Source organism: Pteronotus mesoamericanus, unplaced genomic scaffold (genome assembly GCF_021234165.1).
Source record: "Pteronotus mesoamericanus isolate MK-2021 breed Mesoamerican mustached bat unplaced genomic scaffold, CSHL_Meso_final contig_214, whole genome shotgun sequence".
NCBI lineage: Eukaryota > Metazoa > Chordata > Mammalia > Chiroptera > Mormoopidae > Pteronotus > Pteronotus mesoamericanus.
Window position 1 is genome coordinate 84,673 of NW_026555089.1, and position 19,065 is coordinate 103,737.

At 69.3% G+C, this 19,065-nt stretch overlaps 1 protein-coding gene across 1 annotated transcript; it reads right to left on the reverse strand.

Moving 5' to 3' along the window:
• Positions 1-1,017: 1,017 nt before the first annotated feature.
• CHID1 (chitinase domain containing 1) lies at positions 1,018-15,328 on the reverse strand. The gene is made up of 13 exons (XM_054570502.1): positions 15,260-15,328; positions 12,206-12,359; positions 11,759-11,908; positions 11,449-11,581; positions 10,589-10,633; positions 9,745-9,851; positions 9,417-9,478; positions 8,275-8,367; positions 5,486-5,587; positions 4,837-4,992; positions 1,521-1,601; positions 1,364-1,406; positions 1,018-1,171 (listed from the first exon to the last, which is right to left on the reverse strand). Exons 2-13 carry the CDS (start codon positions 12,314-12,316, stop codon positions 1,073-1,075), a joined length of 1,182 nt encoding a protein of 393 aa, XP_054426477.1. The 5' UTR covers positions 12,317-12,359; positions 15,260-15,328; the 3' UTR covers positions 1,018-1,072.
• Positions 15,329-19,065: the final 3,737 nt, after the last annotated feature.

The following is a 19,065-nucleotide window of genomic DNA, read 5'->3' on the forward strand; positions in this document are numbered from 1 at the left end:
GGAAGTGCAGGTCAGCACCTGCTGGCCCGCAGGCAGAGGGCCCACGTGGACACTGTGCATGCCAGCGCGTACACACGCACGCACACCGTGGCAGCACACACTCCTCGGGCCACCCCAGCCCCGCCCATCCTGCCATTCAGGCCCGACCTGGGCAGCCAGTCTGTCTCCCAGGGCCTGTGGGCCGCTCTACTGGGCCTGCTCTCAGGCCTGGCCGGGGACAGCCCCGGGGCCTCCGTACGGGTGCCGCAGACGGGTCGCAGGGCCTGGCAGACGTGGGGTGCTCGCCGGGCTGGCCTGCCCACACTGGGTGTGTGGTCCTCTCAGCAGCTCTGGCAGGTGAGCGGCTCTGGTGAGGGACCAGTGGGCAGGGCCAGGCCGACCCGCAAAGACAGACACCTACCCGCTTCCACATCCTACAGCGAAGGGGGCAGGACCCGACTCAGGACCCCAAGTGCTTCTGGAAAGCAGGCCTCGGTCAGCGAGTGCAGTGCCCTGGACGAGCGCGAGGACAGGTCCGTCGTGGGGCCGGTGCGCCCACCGAGGGGACTTCCTGGGCTGTGAGGGGAGGGGCCCCTCACCACTGCCTCCCAGCTTTCCACCCCGAAAGCGTGGCTGCCCCAAAGGGCGCAGGCCCAGGCCCCCATGCGGCCATCCCTCAGGGCCCCTGCTGCCGCCTGCGAGGCCCAGGGCCCAGCCCCTCAGGGGAGGCCCAGCCCCTCCGGGGTGGGTCTCCGCAGCGGCCCCCGCCCCGCTGCGGGGCCCTGGCTGCTGGTGGGCGCCAGGCAGGAGGGTCCACAGGAGGGTGTGGGCGCAGCCCCGCCACCAGCAGCACAGGCCCTGAGCGCCTGGGCCGCTCCAAAGCCCCCAACCCTCATTGGACCACAGGCCACGGGGGGCAGGGACTGTGTTTTGGGGGGGTCCTTCCTCATGTCACTGCCAGGGAGGTAGGGGTTGCGGGCCCTGTCTGCCCCACCCAAGGACTGCAGCAGACACGGCCAGGGCGACAGAAAAGCCTGTATTTCACACGCCCACGGTCCCCGTCCCTCCGAGATCGCGCCGCCCAGCACTGGGCCTAGAGCAGGTCGTAGAAGTAGTCCAGGCCCTGGCCCAGCTCCCAGATGGCCAGCCCGACGCCCAGCTCCCGGGCCAGCTCCAGCCGCACCTGCACGGACTGCAGGCAGAGAGAAGCGCTGGCTGCCACCTCGCCCCCGAGACGCGCTGGGGCTGAGCCCCCGGCCCTGGGGTGGCAGGCCAGGCCCGGCTCCACCCCCCGCCCGCCTCCGCCTCCCTGAGGGCAGGGCCCCTGTGGGGAGGGGCCCGGCCTGCTGCCCCCGCAGCAGTGTCACAGCCGGGCCACACGCACCTTCAGAGTCGGGTAGAAGATGACGTGCCGCCCTCCTCGGCTTCTGCAAAAGACAGTGGGGCGTCGGCCTCCTGGTGTCGGCCCCCCCCCGCCCCTCGGGTCCCCTGGAGGCAGAGGGGACGGCCCCCGCTCCCAGCCCGGCTGGCCACACACGCACTTCTTGTATTCGAAAAAGTGCTCCGCGGCCTGGCTGTCCCATACGATCCGGGGTCTGTGCTCCTTCAGCGTCTGGATGTACCTGGGGAGGCGTGGGTCTGGGTGTGGGTGCCGTCCCCTGCCCATGGCACCCCCACCCCGGGAGGCCTCGCCCAGGACCGCCCTCGCGGGGCTGTGGCTGCCGTAGAAGGGGAGCCACCCAGAGGAGGGTCGAAGGCAGAGGAAACAAGGGCTGGGCCAGGCATGGGGCCAGGAGATGGGGCGGCAAAGACCGGCCAGCCCTGCCCAGGGTCCAGCGAGGGCCTGACAGCCATCCCAGGCTGCGGCCTCGCACCACGGGATGGGGCTCAGCAGGTGCGTGGTCCCGCCAGTCACCTTCCCCTGGCAGAGCTGTCAAACCCCGTCGCCCACCACGCAGCCCTTGCCCCAGGAGGATCCCGCGGGGGCGCAGGGCCCTTGCCAGGTGCGCCTGCAGGGAGAGGCTGTCCCTGCTGACCCCCAGCCCTGCCCACACGCCACGCGGACCCCAGCGGAGGCAGCAAGGACTCACCACAGGCCACAGGGAACCTGGCTGCGTGGGGCCCAGACCTCATCCGGGCCTCAGCCTCAGGGACCCCTCCCGGGAGCAGCAAGTGGGGCGGGCCGGGGTCCGGCGCGTGCAGAGAGGAGCCCCTCACGGCCCAGGACTCCCTGGACCGTGCAGGGTGTGGCCCCAGCCTGGGGGCGAGGGGGGCTCCAGGGCTCTCAGCCAGGCAGGGCCGGCCCCTGAAGTCAAAGCAGACGCGACCCCAGCCTGCTCCAAGAGCTTCGAGCTGACCCTGCCTGTCACAGGCCCGCCCGGTCCCCCCCCCAGCGCCCCCGCAGGACGCAGTGGGCGCTGACCCCCATCTGCCCTCGTGGCACACTAGCCGCAGCCCTGCCGCCACTTCTCTGCTCCCTGCGCTGTGGGCGGGTGGGTGGACTGACCTGGCCCCCAGGGAGGCCCGTGGGGGCGCAGCACCCGCCCCAGCCAAGGTGAGGCTGGGGGCGGCTCCCCCCGACCTGCAGCAGCCCCAGCCCCGGGCCCCTCTCTCCACCCCGCCGCATCCCTCGACCTGCGGACATCGGTGCTCCCGGCCTCTCCGGCCTCCCGCCCTGTCCGCGTGGGGGGCGCGTACAGGAGGGGATGGGGGCGGGGAGGTCTCAGCAGACGGCACAGACCCCCCCAGCGGGGGCTGCAGCCAGTGCACGCGCGCACAGTGCACACACCCAGACACACGTGTATACGCGCACACACGTGCACCCTCATGATCAGATCTCCCTCCCTGCAGCCGCTGGCCCCCTCAGGACAGCTGGGGCCCCGGGGCCGCCTGGGGCCTTTCCGCGCCTGACCCCACGAGCCACGCGCCACGCCAGGGCTCGGACCGCCCCGCTGGGTGGGCTGCTGCTGGGCCCAGGCCCGGGGGCGACAGGGGCGCCTCGCCCCTCACAGGGCACTGGAGGGGGGCTGTCCCCAAGCTCCGGCACCACAGTCTGAGCCCCGGGCCTCCGAGCGTGACTGAGGCGAGGAAGGTAAAATGCGGTCACCAGCATGGTCCCAGCCCAGTGGGATTGGGGTCCTTGTCAGAAAAGGTCAGGACACAGACGCGCACAGAGGGCGACCGCGTGGGGACACGGGGAGGGGTCCGACGTCTGCACGCCCAGGAGAGGCCTCGGGGGGGGCCGGCCTGTGACCCTGGGTCTCGGCCTGCGGCCTCCAGGTCGGGCCGTGTCTGAGGTGCAAGCCACCCTGTCTGAGGGGCGCACGCAGCGGCCTGAGCTAAGATGGGTGGTCCCTGGAGGCCAACCGCCCTATCCCCACCCCTGCAGGCCAGGGACTGGGGACGGGGCAGGGCTGGGGCACACGGGCCTCCCGGGCAAGGCTGCAGCGGGGAGGGAGGCGCACAGGAGCACAGAGCAGCTGACCAGAGGGATGGACGGACGGAAACAGCCCATGACCGTGGATCCCACGCATGACCCTGGAGCTGCAGCAGCGTGTGTGCCCAACCGCGGTCTCTGGACGCCCTCCGCCGACAGGACCAGGTCGGGAGAACAGTGGCAGCTCTCGCGGTCTCCGGGGAGCGAGAGCCGAGCCGCCCCAGAGCGCGGGCCTGGAGAGGGCCGGCGGCAGGGCCCCGGGAGGAGCCGCCGCTGCCTGGCGGGACCGGCACCAGCCAGTCCGGTGCAGAGTTCGGGGGTGACGCTGCAGTCGAGGGAAGGCCTCACCCTGGCCACTGGGCCGATGGTGACCAGAAGAGGCCCGGGGACCCGCCGCAGACGACAGGCCAGGAAATGCCACTGAACGTGAGGACAGGGACCAAGGCCAGAAAGAGCACCGAAAAGACAGAGAGCTCGGAACGCGCCAGGAGCACCAGGGGGCTGGGGACAAGTCCAGCAACCAGACGTGCACACACTCGAGGGCCTGGAGAGCCGGGAGAGGCAAGGACAGGGGGGTATTTGAAGAAGCTGGTCAAAACCTTTCCAAACCCGCGAAGTGCACCAGCCCACAGATCCCAAAAGTGCAACGCAGACCAAGTACACGGAGGATGCCCTGTGCAGGCCCCGCCAGGCACACGGCAGGGGGTGCTGGGGCAGCCTGGCCAGAGGGCTGAGCAACACCGCACGCGCGACACACGCAGCAGAGCCGGGAAAAGGCGGACAGCCCAGAGCTCCATGCCCTGCCCAAAAGCCTTCCGAAGGAGAAGCAAAATGAAGCTCAACAGCCCTGGCTGGCGTGGCTCGGTCGGCGGGGGGCTGCCGGTTCGACTCCCCGTCAGGGCACAGGCCTGGGTGGCGGGTTTGGTCCCTGGCGAGAAGCACCCAACTGACGTTTCTCTCTCACGTCAGTGATCCGATCCTCTGCCTTTCTTCCTCCCCCCACCTCCCTCCAAGAATAAATATATAAAATGAATGAACCTGAACAAAACCCCACACCAGCACAGCCACAGAGAGAAACGGAGAGGCTGTCCTTTGAGTGGAAGAAAATCTGGGTCCCCGTGACAAGAGTCTCCAGGGCTTGGTGGCGTCCCGCCTGGGCCACGCCCGCAGTGACGGGGGCCCACGGGCCTGCTGACCAGGGGCAACTCTAGCAGGGCCCCGGCTTGGGCAGAGCTGGCATGGGCCCCCGCCCGAGGCTCGGAGAAGCTCCGTCCACTGGCACCCACCAGCGGGCAGACCCTGCCAGGGCTCCCCGCCTGCTCGGCCCGTCACCAGCGGGGGACCTGCAGCCCCACGGGAACGAAGGCCCCAGGGGCGGATGGCACAGGAGGCTGCCTTGCAGGCAGGGAGCCCCAGCTCACCTGGCCCCAATGACGGGCTCACGGGCGTCCCGAGAGGCTGCGTAGTCTGCGCCGTAGAAGTTGAGCCCCAGGAGGATCTTGCTCCGCCACCTAGATTTGGGGTCCAGGGCCTGGACACAGGCTCGCACCCAGGGCAGCGGCGCGTTGGGGCCAGGCCTGCGGGGCGGGGTGGGGGTTGCGCTTCAGCGGGAAGGAAGGGGCAGTGGACGGTGGGTCTCCCCTGGCGTCTTCCTGCCACGCTCTGGTGTCCACGCCGGCCTCGCTGGGGGCGGCACAGCTCAGGCTGAGGCCCAAGGCGGGTGGGCAGCAGTGCCAGGGGCGGGACAGTCTCCTTGGCGATGGGGCAGGCCCACCACCCGTGGCCACCACTCCCTGGAGGCGGGACTGGGCACTGGCATGGTGTTCCCACAGGGGCTGCCTGCTGCCACCTGTCGTGCGCCGCCCCCCGCCCCCGCCCCGCCAAAGGCCGCCTAACACGGGCCCACCGTGGGCTTCGGGGAAGGACGGACCGGGCCCGGGAACCGAGGGCTGACGCAGCGCCCCCTCATGGGCCCGCAGGAGCCAGGCCTCGCCTTCCTGAGTGCCAGCCCGGTGGGCGGGGAGCGTCTGTGCCCAAGCCAGGGCGCGCAGGGCCGGGCCCCACACTCACTGCTGCGCGGTGGGGTAGTCGTAGGTCATGAGGCTGAAGCCGTCCAGCACGGGGCCCAGCTGCTCCAGCTCCTTCTGCGTGAACATGCCCAGCTGGTCGGCCCTGCAAGACACAGGCGCAGCCCCGAGGCCCCTCGCACGGCCTGCTGGCCTCTCGGCCGGCGCCCCCACCCACACCCCTTCTCCCCGCCGCTCCAGGAGGGTGCGGGCCAGACCCTGGAGGTGACTCAGCCCCGTGCGCAGAGGCCAGCAGCCGGCAGCTCGGTCAGCGCCATGCTCCAGGGGTGGAGGCAGGCGCGAGTGCAAGGTCCACTCGGTCACCTCAAGGGCCTCGTCTGCCTCCAAGAGCCAAACCCTCTGCCCGCAGCTTCATCTTGCGTGGTGGACACCTCCTTCCCCCGTCACCCCAGCCGGCCGCCGCCCCTGGGCCTGGAGCCCACTGTGGGTCACCCGAACCTGCCAGGACGCCTGCCTTGCCCGGCGCCGCGTGCCCTCCCCCCTCGAGAACACCTGCCGCCTCCCCAGCCCTCAGCCCTCTGTGGCCCGGCCCTCACGGCTCTGCCCTCCCCCTCGTGCCGCTCCCCTGCCCACCCTGGAGGCTGAAGCGCTGCCCATGGGGGAGCTCCCCAGTGTTGCCCCCAGTCGGCCTCCTGCAGGCTGGCTCTCCTCTGCCCCCGGTCGCAGAGCAGCCCCCACAGCAGCTCTGGGGGGCACCTCACCGGTGACAAGCAGAAGGCCCGCCCACGATGGGGGTGCCCACGTCTGCGCCCCCTGTGCCCAGTGGCCCTGGCCCCCCACCAGCTGTCACCTGCTCCTGCCCAGCTGCTCCGCTCAATGTGAGCCCACCTGCCCACCAGGGTCGGAGGGCACTGTCGGCGGGCAGGCCCCTCGGCCCTCCAGCCTGGACCCCACCCTGTGGCACACACGGCTCCCTCCACGCCTGTCCCACACCCACAAGCGACCTCCGCCCCCAGGCCGGTGGGCACGGGCCTCTGTGCAGAGAGGTGCCACGGAAGGAGCTTGCTGGCTGCGGAGTGACCGCCACTGGAAACCACGAGCAACCCAGGGGCGGCCGTGGCAGTGGCAACAGCTGGGGGGCTGGGCCTGGCAGGTCCCGTGCGAGGGCAGCTCCCTGAGACTGAGCCAGAGGGGCCGAGCCGCCGGGGGGCCGGGAGCTGTGGCCGCTGGAGATGCGCCGGAGCCAGCCCACGGGGATGGCCAGGGCCCTCCTCGAACCAGCTCACGGCGCCGGCGTCTCCAGTGGTGCATGAGGCTGAGCAAACTGCCCCCCTGTGCTGGAGGACCGCAGTGGCTGCACGCAGGGTGGGTTGCGAATGGGGGGGCGGGGGCCCAGGCCCCCGCTGCGGGGAGGCCCCCGGCACTGCACCTCTGCATGCGGAATCCTTCCGGAGCTCGGGCCATCAGGGGTCCACTACAGAAACGCTGGCAGGCGCCTGGGAGGAGGAGCGCTGACCCCCAGTCAGCTCCCAGGGTGCGGCCGCCGGGCCCCCCGCAAGCCCATGCTGGCCAGCACAACTCGCAGGCTGCGGGGGGCGGGCCCCAGTCCCCGCCCCTGGCACCCCCAGACCGGCACGCGGAGGCGGCTCCTTCCCTGGGTGGCTGCAGGGCGGGGGTCAGCGACCCTGGCTCACACCCACCTCCTGCCCCGGTGCCAGGAGCTGGGCATGAGGGCGCAGCTGGGAAGGACCCTGCCGGGGCCCGAAGCCGGTCCCTCCAGGGGGGATCCAGCTCCCCCAACGCACATCGACCGCCCGTCTGCCCTCGACACCTGCTGCGAGGCTCCGGGCGGACAACCCGTGCAGGGAGCGGCTGTGGGCAGACCCCTGCCTGAGAAGCTGCCCCCCAAAGCCCCCAAGAAACGAAGAGAGGCAGGGAGCGGGCCCGCGCCTGCAGCAGAGCCTGTGCCGACCGCCAGGGTGTCCGCCCCGTTTTCCCCAGCGGCAGCTCCTCTCCCCTCCTGGGCCTGGCTCTGGCCCCCAGGAGCCACAGGAACCCCCGGCCCAGGAGCAGCACCGGTGCTGCCAGCCCTACCGCACCCATGTGCCGCGTACGTGAACACACATATACACGTGGGGGAGGCACCCCGGGTTAAGCTGCCCTGCCCCAGGCGGAGCGCACAGGTCTGGAACCCAGCCCGCAGAGCACCCCGCCTCCCTGCAGCCCGCCCGCCCCGCTGGGAGGAAAGCCGGGCAGGAGGCTGCTGTCTGGGCCGCGCAAAGGGCCCGAGGCCTCTGGCAACGTGCGATGGGCGCTGCCGGCCTCAGGGGCCGAGCGCCGGGGAGGCGCGCTGACCTGAGGACAGCGCCCGCTTGAGGGGCGTGTCGCAGCGGCCGGCCTGCCCGCAGGCTCTCCTGTCAGCTAAGTCTTGTGCGTGTCTATCAACCTGTGAACGTCCCCAGTGTGCGTCACTGGCCCGGGGTGCACCCTCTCTGGTCCCTCAGGGGCTGTGGGCTGGGCAGTGCCCCTGGGCAGCCTGCCTGGGCCTCTGTGGCCCTCCCTGTCACTGCCCTGCCCTGGGCAGCGGGGACAGAGCAGCCAGGCCACCTGGGCCCCACACCTCCCTGTCCCATGGGGTCTGGAAGGGCGCATGGGCGGGGCAGGGGCCCCGAGCTCCCGGCGGGTGGGTTCTTGGCCGTGGCGCCCCAGGGCCGCACCTGAGCGCGAGGGGCGCTGAGTCCAAGACCCTTCCCCCGGCGTGGGGGTCTCCCGACCGGTCTCCGCGTGTGCGGGTGCACGAGTGCCCCAGCCCCGAGTGAGCGTGGCACTTACCCGGGGGTGACAGCCGGTGGGATGACCAGGATGACCAGCAGCCGGGCCTGGTGCAGCGCCTCGGCCACGTGGGTGAGCATGTGGACGAGGCCCCTGCGGGGACAAGGGCGGTCAGGCCGGGAGGCTCGGCTGAGAGCCCGGCGGGCAGGCGCCCGTCCGTGGCACCTTCTGTCCTGCAGGCGCAGGACACCCCGCCCCCGGGCACCAGCCGCTCAGCGGCCCACACGCTGCCCCGGGTGACCCTCCTGGGCGCCGCAGAACCTTGCCTGCACAGTCACAGCGGGGCCGGGCCGGGCGGGCGCAGAGCACGGGGCTGCCTGGAACCCGCTGTGCAGCGGCACGGCTCTGGCCATCGCCGCCCCCCCAAACCTCCCCCCAGACCGGGCCTCGGGGCCCCCGCACCCACCCCCCTGGGGCACAGGGCCCCGGGCGCGCTGGCTCCTGGCAGAGCTGACTGTGCCTCAGGTGGGGGTCTCACTCCCCTCGCCCCCCATGATAGTGCACCTTCCGCCTCCCCCTGAAATGGGAGACCCTGCTGGGGGCGTGGCTTCCCCCTGGGCAGAGGCTGGCCAGCACCTTTGGGACAGGAGGGCACAGTGTGGCTCAGAGGGGGAGGCCTGGAGCCCAGCCCAGCGCCCTCTGGAAGCCGTGGGAGGAGCGGGACTCAGGCCTGGGGCGGAGTGGGGAGTGGGGACAGAGGGATGGCCCGTTCCTGAACCCGCTGCCCCCGGCCGAAAGCCTCCACTGCCCCAGCGTTCTCCTGCGTCCTCCCACGTTCCTGGCAGACCAAGGTGGTGGCTGTGGCAGGCGACTCCCGCCAGGCACGCTGGCCCAGGGCAGTGCGGCCAAGAGCCGCACGGGGAAGGGTGGACACAGAGCCTGAGGGCTGGGCAGCCAATGGATGCTTTGCCCAGGGGGCCCGGCTAGCCCCTCCTCAGGCCCCCAGGAGGCCCCAGGGCTCGGCAGTGCCTCCTGCTGGCGGGCCGGCCTGGCCTCCTGGGGAGGCCCCTCCTGCTCCCCTCTACCCAGCAGGGCCAGGGAAGCGCGGCCCTGGGACAAAAGCCTCCTCCCGAGGGGCCCCTCCCCGCACCCGCCCAGGCTCCACCTGAGCCGCGAGAGGCAGGGCCACCCGCACCCCCTACCTGTGCTCCTGGCTCGGCAGCTGGCTCCAGGCCTCCACCACGAAGCCGTCGAAGTGCTGGCTCTGCAGGGACCGGGGCGGGCAGGCGGTTGGAGGGCGGGCTGGACGGCAGACGCCTGCGCCCCCCAGGAAGGTCGTGGCCCGAGGGCCGCGGCACAGGCACAGGAGGGCCTCTCTGAGGGGGGCGGTGGGGGTCCCCACAGAGGCCGGGGCTCCCCCTGTGTGCAGCCCACTCATATGCCTCCCCAGCCCCTCGGGGCCCCGCACGGACAGCGGGGCGTCGCCCATGGGGGGCCCGCGGCCCAGGGACGCGGCGCGTGCCCCCCCACCTTGGCGATCTGGACCAGGGTCTTGCCGAGCTCTTCTATCTCGTCCTCGCTGTCCCAGACGCTCCGGAAGTCCTCGCGGGTCCAGTCCTCAAACAGGAGCCGGGGCACTGGGGGGACAGGCCCGCGCAGGTGCTGGGACCCTCCTGCGCTCGGCTCCGCCCCCCGGGGCGGCCATGGGCCTCCAGAGCAGAGTGACCGCACAGCCGGGCTCCCGGCGCGATCACCCCAGCAGCTCGTGGCCTGCTGAGGGAGGGGCCCCGGTCGGTCGGGGGAGGACGGAGGTGCTGGCCCGTCCGCCCTCGCAGGTGGGTCCCCGCCTGCCTGGAGCCCTGTTTGGGCTCTTTGCCGCCTGGCCCCTGCTGGACCGCCTTCCTCCCAGGCCTGGCCCTGTGCTCCCTGCCGACGCCAACTGCCGGTCTGCTCTAGGGCTCTCCCACGGCTCCTCCTGCGCCCCGCCTGCCCCTGCCCCGCTGAGCCCGCTGTGCTGTGGGACACTGTCACCCCCGCCGCCGGCTGGGGGCTCTGGGGTGGGCAGGGCTGGCGTCCCTCTCAGGCTGGGCCCTCAGGCCCTCGATGAGAGCTCGCGGGATGAGTGAAGGAACCAGTGAAGGAGGCACTGGCCTGGCGGGCAGGGCAGCCACTGGACCCCGGCTGGACCGAGGGCCTCAGGTGCCAGGCTGTGGGCCGGCCTCTTTTCTGAGTGGCCGGGGTGCAACCCACAGGCATGGAGAGCACCCCGGGGCCCTCGGCCTCTCACGGGGAGGTCCCACCAGCCGGGGCCTCTACCCCTCGGTGTGTGGCCTACGGGCCGGCCACCCTGACTGCCCAGACGCCCTGGACTCACCTATACGCAGGCCCTTGGCCTGCTTTCTGACCACACGCATCCACCCTGCAGGACACGAAGAGGACAGTCAACGTGGGGACAGAGCCCCTCACCCATCCCAGGGAGGAGAGCGGTCGGCCGCGCAGGGGAGAGCAGCGGGGGAGGCTGGTGGGCCGGACCCGGGGCCCTCCCCCCTGCAGAGTGGCCTGGGCCAGGGCAGCTGCGGCCCCAGCGCTGTTTCCTGGCGGAGGGGCATCTGGAGGGCCAGGCTCTGATGCTGCCTTTCCGACCTCAGGGCGCTGCTCTGGGTCTCAAAACCTACAACTGGCTGACACGTGTGTCCCCACGGACCCCGACGGGGGACAGCCGCGTAAACCCGGGCGCAGGTGGGCAAAACAGAGTCAGGACGGCTGGGTGCTCGCTCCTCCCTGGACCTGCTTGTTGAGTTCTGCGACGGCCACGGTGGCAGCAGGCAGGCCAGACGTGCGCCTGGGGGCAGAGCGCGTCCCGGGGCGGCCGGCTCCTGGGGGGCCCCGCCCGGCCGCCTCCTGGCGGGCGGCACCGTGGGCCCTGCACAGGCCCTGGCTGAACGGGGAGGACCCCCGCCCGGGGCTCCTTCTTGCTGCGGATGCGGACACGGCAGACGCCGCCCCGTGCCTGTCGTCCCAGACTTGGCCCCCAGCGAGGCCGAGCAGCCCTGCCCCAGACGCCCCTCCAGGCCGGCGCGTGCGAGCTGCCGAGGCCGACGGGGTGCAGGCCGGCGCGGACGGCGGTCACGCGCGCACACACTCAGACGCTCACGCTCTCACGCGTCCTCTCGCACGCGCACGTCCTCACCCCCCCGGGCCCGGGGCCGCGCCGACAGGCGGCCAGGCGAGGACCTTGGTCCACGTCGTGGAGGCCTGTGATCTCATACATCTCACGGCCGCGCCTCTTCAGCTGCAGCCACACGGGCGAGATCTGCGTGAACTTGCCCCCGAAGACCTTGGCGACGTCGTACCCGTGGCTGTTCCACTGGCAGAGGACGGGGGCGGGTGAGCCCCCTGCAGCAGGGCCGGAGGGGGCACCGCGGGCCTCCCCCAGAGGACCCCTGCGCGTCTCCCCCTGCGCCCCCATGGCGGCGGCGAGACCGCAGAGCCCGTCGCCCCGTGCCCTCACGACCGCCCCGTTCCCGCTCCGGGCGCAGCTTACTGGGGTGACGTAGCCCAGGACGTCCCCTGCAAAGTGCCGCTCCCGGGCCTTCGCGGGGCAGTAGCTGCGATGCTCAAGCACCACGTCCTCAGCTCGGAGGTCCGTCACCACCAGGCCCCGCTCCTGCACAGGCCTCTCCGAGAGCTGGGTCTGAAACGACAGGAGCGGGGAGGGGTCCCCAGTGTTCGCAGCAGAAGGCGGAACGGGGACAGAGGGGTCCTCTCCGTTCAGCCAGGGACTGCGTGGGGGCCTCACAGTGCCGCCCGCCAGGGCAGGGCCTCTCTGAGAGCTGGCTGTGCCACAGGCTGCGCCTTTGGAGGCCGTCCAGCCAGAGCACCGGCCGAGTTTCCAGCCCACCGGCCCACAGGCTACGTGGGCATGGGGCCCTGGTGGGCAGGGAGAAGGCACGATGGGTCAGCCCTTCGGCCAGCCCCAGACCACCCTCACCTTCTCCAGCAGCGTCTTGGAGGCGGACTTTTTGGCATCCGACTTCGACAGGGTGGCGTGAGCAGAGCCGCAGGCCAGAGCGAGGCAGAGCACGTGGAGGAGAGCCTTCATGGCGGGCAGGTCACAGCGGGGGTCCAACCGCGGGGTCCGGGGCCTGCAGAGAGCGCAGAGCACGTGGCGGCCACCCACAGCGTGGGGCACCCCTCTGGCGACTGGGGTCCTTGTCATCGCGGGGCCGGGGTGCTGGTGGCACGGGCTGGGCACTGGGCCCAGGACACAGCCCTGCGCCACACCAGCCCTGTCGGCCGCAGCCCCCCTCCCAGCACTGCCGGCCCAGCTTACCGTTGGCTTTTAGACCCCTCCTCCCACCCCACCTACTCATCTCTCACTCAGGGAAGCGGAGCGGCTGCCATCCTGAGAGACTCAGACGTGCCGGCATGAAGGGCCCTGGCAGGCGCGCCCTCCAGACCAGCCCCCGGGCCCAGCCCCCTGACCGGAGGGCAGTGCACAGCCCCGGTCAGGCAGGCGCGCCTGTCGGAGCAGGCAGCGCCAGGCCCCCCAGCCCTCTGAAACTCTCCTCTGGACCAGCTCCCCCTCCCAGAGCCACACAGGCCGCGCCGTTCTGGGCGGTCCCTTCCCCGGGCGCGGCGGGCGCTCGGGGCAGTCTCCATGTTGTGGCACCTGACGCGCCCGCAGCACAGCCGTGTGGGGCCGCGGCCCAGGGTTTGAGAGCAGAGAGGACACGGAGCTGCCGACAACAGCAGCATCTATCCTAACAGCAGGGGCAGTGCCCCTCCCCTGGGGCTTCCCAGCCTCGGAACCCAGCGTGGCAGTGCCACAGCGGCAGCCACGGGCTTTCTGGGAAGCTCCTGAAGGCGGGGGACCCTGGACACGGCAGGGGCAGGCTGCCCTGAATCACCCGTCGCTGCCTGGCCGGGACGAAGCCACAGCCGCCGAGCCGTGAGGGGCCAGCTCGGGGTGGCCCAGCCACTGTGAGGAGGAAGAGGCCTGACAGGGTGCCCCACGTGTGACAGAGCTGAGGGCCGGCGCACAGGAGGGACCTGCCGGCAGGGGCCACGCAAAGTGCCGGGGTTGAGGGGTCCCACTCTGCCAGGTGCCCTGTCTCTGGCCTTTCGGTGACCGCAGGCCTCCCGTCGGCTCTGCGGTGCAGGCGTGGGTCACGGAGGATGGAAAGGAGCGAGAAACAAAGTTGACGGGGCTCACAGAGCAGTGACCCGGGGGCTCGGTGGTGCCCTTCCCCTCCCCGGCCCCAGCCGGCCACCCCACCCGCTGTCCTCACCCGGGCGGGCTCCTCTGCCTGCCCCTGGACCTGCAACCTCACGCCGGGGGGAAAGAGGAAAGGGCGGAGCGGGGGCCAATCTGGAGGGTGACGACCCTGCTGGCTTCTGTGCTCAAAGGAGCAACACAAGGGGACCAGGCTGAGCGTGAGGCTTTGGCGGGCACTGCAGCAGCCTGCCTGCCCGCGCCCGGAGTGGGGCAGGGCCGCCCAGGGAGGACCCGGCAGCAGCGGGGAGCAGCACTTGGGGTGCTGGCTGCCCCTGACCAGCAGGGGACTCCCTCGACCAAAGGCCTGGCACTTGGTGGCAGGGACCCAGTGTGTGAGCTGCCTGGCGAGTGGGCACCCCGGGGCAGGGGATCCAGGCCCCACCCACGGCTCCCTGCTGTGCTCTGTGGGGTGACGGCCCCCAGCCTCTGCCTGAGGCTTCGTGCTCCTGACAGAGCTGACTGCTGGGCTCACGCTCCCTGTTTCCGTGTCTGAACGTGCCCCTCCTCCGCCCCTGCCCGTGACTGCCTCTGTGTGGACCGCCGCTGCCAAGGACCTGCGGTGCGCAGTGACCACTGGACGCTTGAGCTCGGCCTGAGCTGTTACACGCCCGAACCACAGGGCTGCTGGAGGTGGGGCCCTCAGGCCCGCTGTGAGCTCCTGGGGTGATTGGTTCAGCCACGTGCCCAAAAAGCAGTGATCCCCAGTGTCGGTCAAGCGTTTTTCATGAACACCCACTATAAGAATGCTGGCCACGGCCCCGTTCACACGTCCACACAGCGTGCGTGCACGCTGTTCATGTGCAGGGAAGGCGCTGAGCAGAGCCCCCACTCGGTGATGCTATCTCTTCTAAGACCCTTTCAGACACTCGCTTTTACCGGGCCAGCTGGTCTCCCTAGTCACTGATGTGCCTATTTGAAAACGCTGAATGATGTGTCCGGCGTGTTTATCACTGACACCGGGCTAGACCCTGAGTCAACTCTGTCGTTAACGGAACGGCAAGTGTGACAGTCATTCATCCCGGCTCTCGCCTTTGAGCGCAAATTCTGGAGCCCACTGTGTTCCCGCGGGGGAGGCGTGAAGGCGCATGGAGGCAGGACTGCAGCTCGCGAGGACGTTTATGACCACGGGCTGTATCAGGCGTGAGCTCCTCGTGAGCTCCCCACACCTCAGCGGGTCCTGTCGGCATACCCTCAGGCTCAGGAGGCGGGCGGAGGACGCGTGGTCACCGCGCTACGCTAAGCCGATGGAAAAAGGAGTCCAGCAGAGATCCGGTTGTGCCACCAGCCACTGTCCCCTGACCCCTCTGGGCTCAGCTCTAAGTGACCTGGGAAGCGAGGGGCGGCGAGGGAAAAGGTGTGCAAAGTCCCGCCTTTCAAGGCTGGGGGCTGAGCGAGGTGGGGTCCTGCCTTGTGCACCCCAAGCAGCATGGGGACCCTTGCCCCTGAGGACAGGGCGGCCACCACCCTCCCGGCCCGCTCGCAGCCACCTGTCACATTGGTGCCGTGCTGCTTCCACTCAGGGTCTTATCGTATGCGCCCGTCCGCACACGTCCACGCTCGCTGCGCCGCGGCTCGCGCCCGCGCCCCCACGCCGCCCACGTCCTCCCCGCACAGAAAGCCCTCTCGTCCACGCCCGCTCTCACACTGCTCGGCCTCGCGCCGCCCGCGCGCCCACTGCGCGGAAGGGGACTGAGGCCGTGAGCGGAGGCGGCGCAGCGCCGGGACAAGGGCGCGGACACCACACCGGCCGGCCGCCACGGGGCTCACCTTCATGTCCCGGTGGCCGGCCGGACCACCCTCGTGCACGGCCGGAAGACGCTACCCAGCGCCGCCGGAAGTCCCGCCCCAGAGCGCCCGCGCCTGTCGGGCCTGTGCCACGCCAGTTCCGCGTCGCCGTCGAAAAGCAAAGCGCGCTGGGGCGGGGCCCAGAGAGGAGGAGCTTGAATTGAGGCGGGGTCTGGCGTTGGGCCGAGGGGCGGGCCGGAGGGGAGGAGCCGGGGTGAGCGGAGGGGCCAGGCTACGGGCCGGGGGCGGTGTCAAGGGGCGGAACCCCAGAGAATCTAAGGCCCCGCGGGGGCTGGACCCGGAGGCGAACGGGGCCTGGAGGCGGGAGGACCGAAAAGCGAGGCGCCGCGTGCCGCGAGTTCCGCGTGTCTCGGGCTCTCCGGGGAGCCCGACAGCCTTGCCGGGCGGAAGCGGGGTTCCCGGGGTGTCGCGGTCCCCTCGTGGGCATCACGGCGTGTGCGGGAGGGGGTTCCTTGCCTCCCCAGCGCACGCGCTCCTTGAAAGCCTGGGCGCCTTGTACGACGTCAGCGCTGTAGCCACGTGTGACCGCCAGAGAGCGCCTAAGGCTCCAGATCCTCAGCTTGGTGTGGGCGCGGGGCCGAGGGGAACGCGCAGGGCAAATCCTACCGTCTTCCACGTTCTTCTCTCCTGGACGCGCAAATCGCCTCTCCAGGCTTTCCTCCTACTCCTCTGGTGCCCGCCCCCCCTCCTCCGCCATCCCTCACATCTCCCTGGGTGAATGCATCTCAGCCCTCGGCTTGGGTCACCGCCCATGGGCTTGCGGTGCCCACATGCTGTTTGGAGCTGGGACACGAAAACCCCATATACCTGAGACCTAGCGCTGTTCCTGCGCTCGCCTCCAGGAACAATGGCACCGTCTTGCAGATGCAAACAGAACCCCTGCCTCTCAGCCCCCAGCAAGAGCGGTGGGGGAGGGGGGCCTCTGGGATGGTCTGAAGGCACACTTGGCCCGCAGTTTGAATCACTTGATACTCGCAGGCAGATCCCTCACTCATCCCTTGCTGCTTCCAGCAGCTTCCTGCCGAAAACCACACAGCAGGTCCCCACCCCGGCCCCGCCCACTACTGCCGGGATTACTGCTCAGCTGTTTCCCCTTTTCTGCAGCTTGACGGGCTTCTCCCTGAACTGAACTTTGTTCTCTTTTTCCCCCAATCGTGTCGTCTTCTTTCTCTTTCCCGTATTTCTTGCCAGTGTTCCCGGAGTGTGGTCGGGGCTGCTGTGTGCACCGGTACTTGTCATGGACCAACTGCCAGGTGTCACCAGGCAGCTCTGTGTTTCTGGCACCCAGCATAGCTTGGAGGCTTGACCTTTGGCGTAGTGACCCCAAGGCAGGCAGGGCTCTGGGCAGGGTCCCGATAAGCTATGCCAGGTGCCTGGCCAGCTGTGCAGGCCCGCATGCCAGGGTGGCCCCAGCAAGATCCCAGGTCACTCAGTGAGAAAGGGTTAGTCCCCTTAGGATCCCATTGACTTCAGGGGTCTTTGGAGCTAAAGAACTGTAAAACCCACTCAGGGTTCACCCTGGACCAGCACTGCAGACCCCAAGAGCAGGTGGGAAGATGGGACAGGGAGCCCGACACCGGCCCCCTCTGCAGACGTCGCCCCCCCGCCCCGCACTGGGCAGGATTCCGGGGTCTGACAAAGCTGTCAGCCTCCCAGCGGCTCGGCCAGTGCCCGGGGCCCCAGATTGAAAGCTGGCTTCTTTAAGTGGGTGCACATCTTTCAGCCACAGGAAGATTAGAATGAGGCATAGGAAGGTTGAAGAGAACCAGAGCCAAAGCGTGAGCATTTACGTACTAAGTGAAACCCAAACACATCGGTATTTCATGTTTCTGGAACATTTAAGACAGCAGGTTCACCACGCTTAAACATGTAATCTGCTGAGTGTGTGAGTTCTTCGAGCTCTGAGATTTTGCTGTCCCTTCGGACAAGCCAAAGTACTGAAGAAAGAAAAAAGATACGTAATGTATCACTTCAATTTGAAATGTTGAAAATGCTTAATTTACTCTCTTTGTAGATGGGACAAAACATGGTGCAGTGGCTCCTTAAAAAATGACTTTAAAATCTGTTAGGCTCTTCAAGGGGAAATTAAGCTTAACAAGTTAAAAAAAAATTAAGTTTTGAATTTATAGCATCAGTAAATCCTGTTTACACTTCCTTTAAATCGGAGTCTAAGACCCTCGCCCAGGCCCCCTGACTTGTGCAGTGCCCGCCCGGCCGGGGTTCTGCTGGGCGGGGCCCGCGGGGCCCACCCACCCAGCAGTGCTGTGACCCCCAGCCTGGCCCACCGTACCTGTGCTTCTCCTTGTCCCCGCCTGTCTGCAGTGGGCACTAGAGGACCGACAAGGGCAGGGACAGGCCCATGGAGCCAGGGCCCTGCGAGACTCACCTTCCTGCTACCGACTGGACCCTCCGTGGTCTGGGGACACCTGCGGGGCTGGAGTACCCCACCCCAGGCGCACCTTCCAGGACGGCCGCCGTGGCACCCCTGAGTCACTATGGGGACCCCATTACGCGGCTGACCCCGCAGGAGTGCGCCACACCTGCGGCTGCGGGCTGGACCCGTGTCTTTCCCCAGCAGGCCAGGGCTCCTGGCGTGGGGCGAGGGTGGGGTCCCAACCCCACAGGCTGCCCTGCGCCGCTCCTCACTTGCCAAGTGCCGGCACAAGGCAAGGCCCTTCCCGGCAGGGGCAACCCGACTTGTCCTGTTTTATCAGGGAGGCCTTGGCCGGGGGTCGCCCCAAGGGCAGGACCCAGGCTACTATCACTGACTGAGTCCTCTCTCTCCTGGGCCTCGGGACATTCCAGCTTTGAGTCCGGAAGCTCAGGAAGAGAAATGCACACATCAGGATTTCCTGCTGCTGACTCTCCCCGCCACCCCCTCCGTGGATGGAGACATCCTCCCTAGGTGCTGGGATAAGCAAAGTCCTGAGCGGGCAGGGAGAGGCTGCAGGCACGTCCCCTGCGCGGAAGCCTCCTCAGCGAGCTCCAGGGCCGGCACAGCAGATTTTCTGTCTGTGTCCCCCGCGGGGGCCCCTCCGGCCCATCTGGCCTTGGCCAGCGATGGCCGAGACTCGGGCCTCGTGTGCTGCCCAGCGTGTAGGCGTCTGGTCAGCACCCAGGCGGTGCCGGGCCCCCAGGCGGGCATCTGCGATGGGTGGGTGGCCCTGCACGGGGCCGTGTTCCGCGGAGTCAGTCACGGGAGTTCTGCCCCTCGTCGTTCTGCGGCCAACCTGCTCGTGCCCTGGCACAAAGCAGGAGGGCGGTGTGTGTGTCACTGCGGTGAAATGGGCGGCGTTTCTTGGTGGTCGTAGTGGGGCGAGTGGTGGACTCCAGAAGGTTGCGCATATCCCAAAACCACAGCGCACGTGAAGGCCGCCGTATTTGACAACAGGGTCCCTGCAGATGTTGCTGGGGATCCTAGATGAGATCATCTTGCATTTAGGGTGAGGCCTGAATCCAGTGAATAGACTCCTTACAAGGGAAAAGAGGTGGAACCCTGGCTGGTGTGGCTCGGGGGGTTGGGTGCTGCCCCATAAACCGAAAGGTCGCCATTTCGATTCCCTGTCAGGGCACGTGCCTGGGTTGCGGGCCAGGTCCCCAGTGGGGGGCGAGCAAGAGGCAACCAATTGATGGTTCTCTCCCTCTCTTTCTCCCTCCCTTCTCCTCACTCTGAAAATAAAGAAATAAAAAAAAAATAACAAAACAGATGGAGAACTCTGACTCACTGACGGGGGGATGGGGACAGGAGCTCATGGGGGCCGGACCGG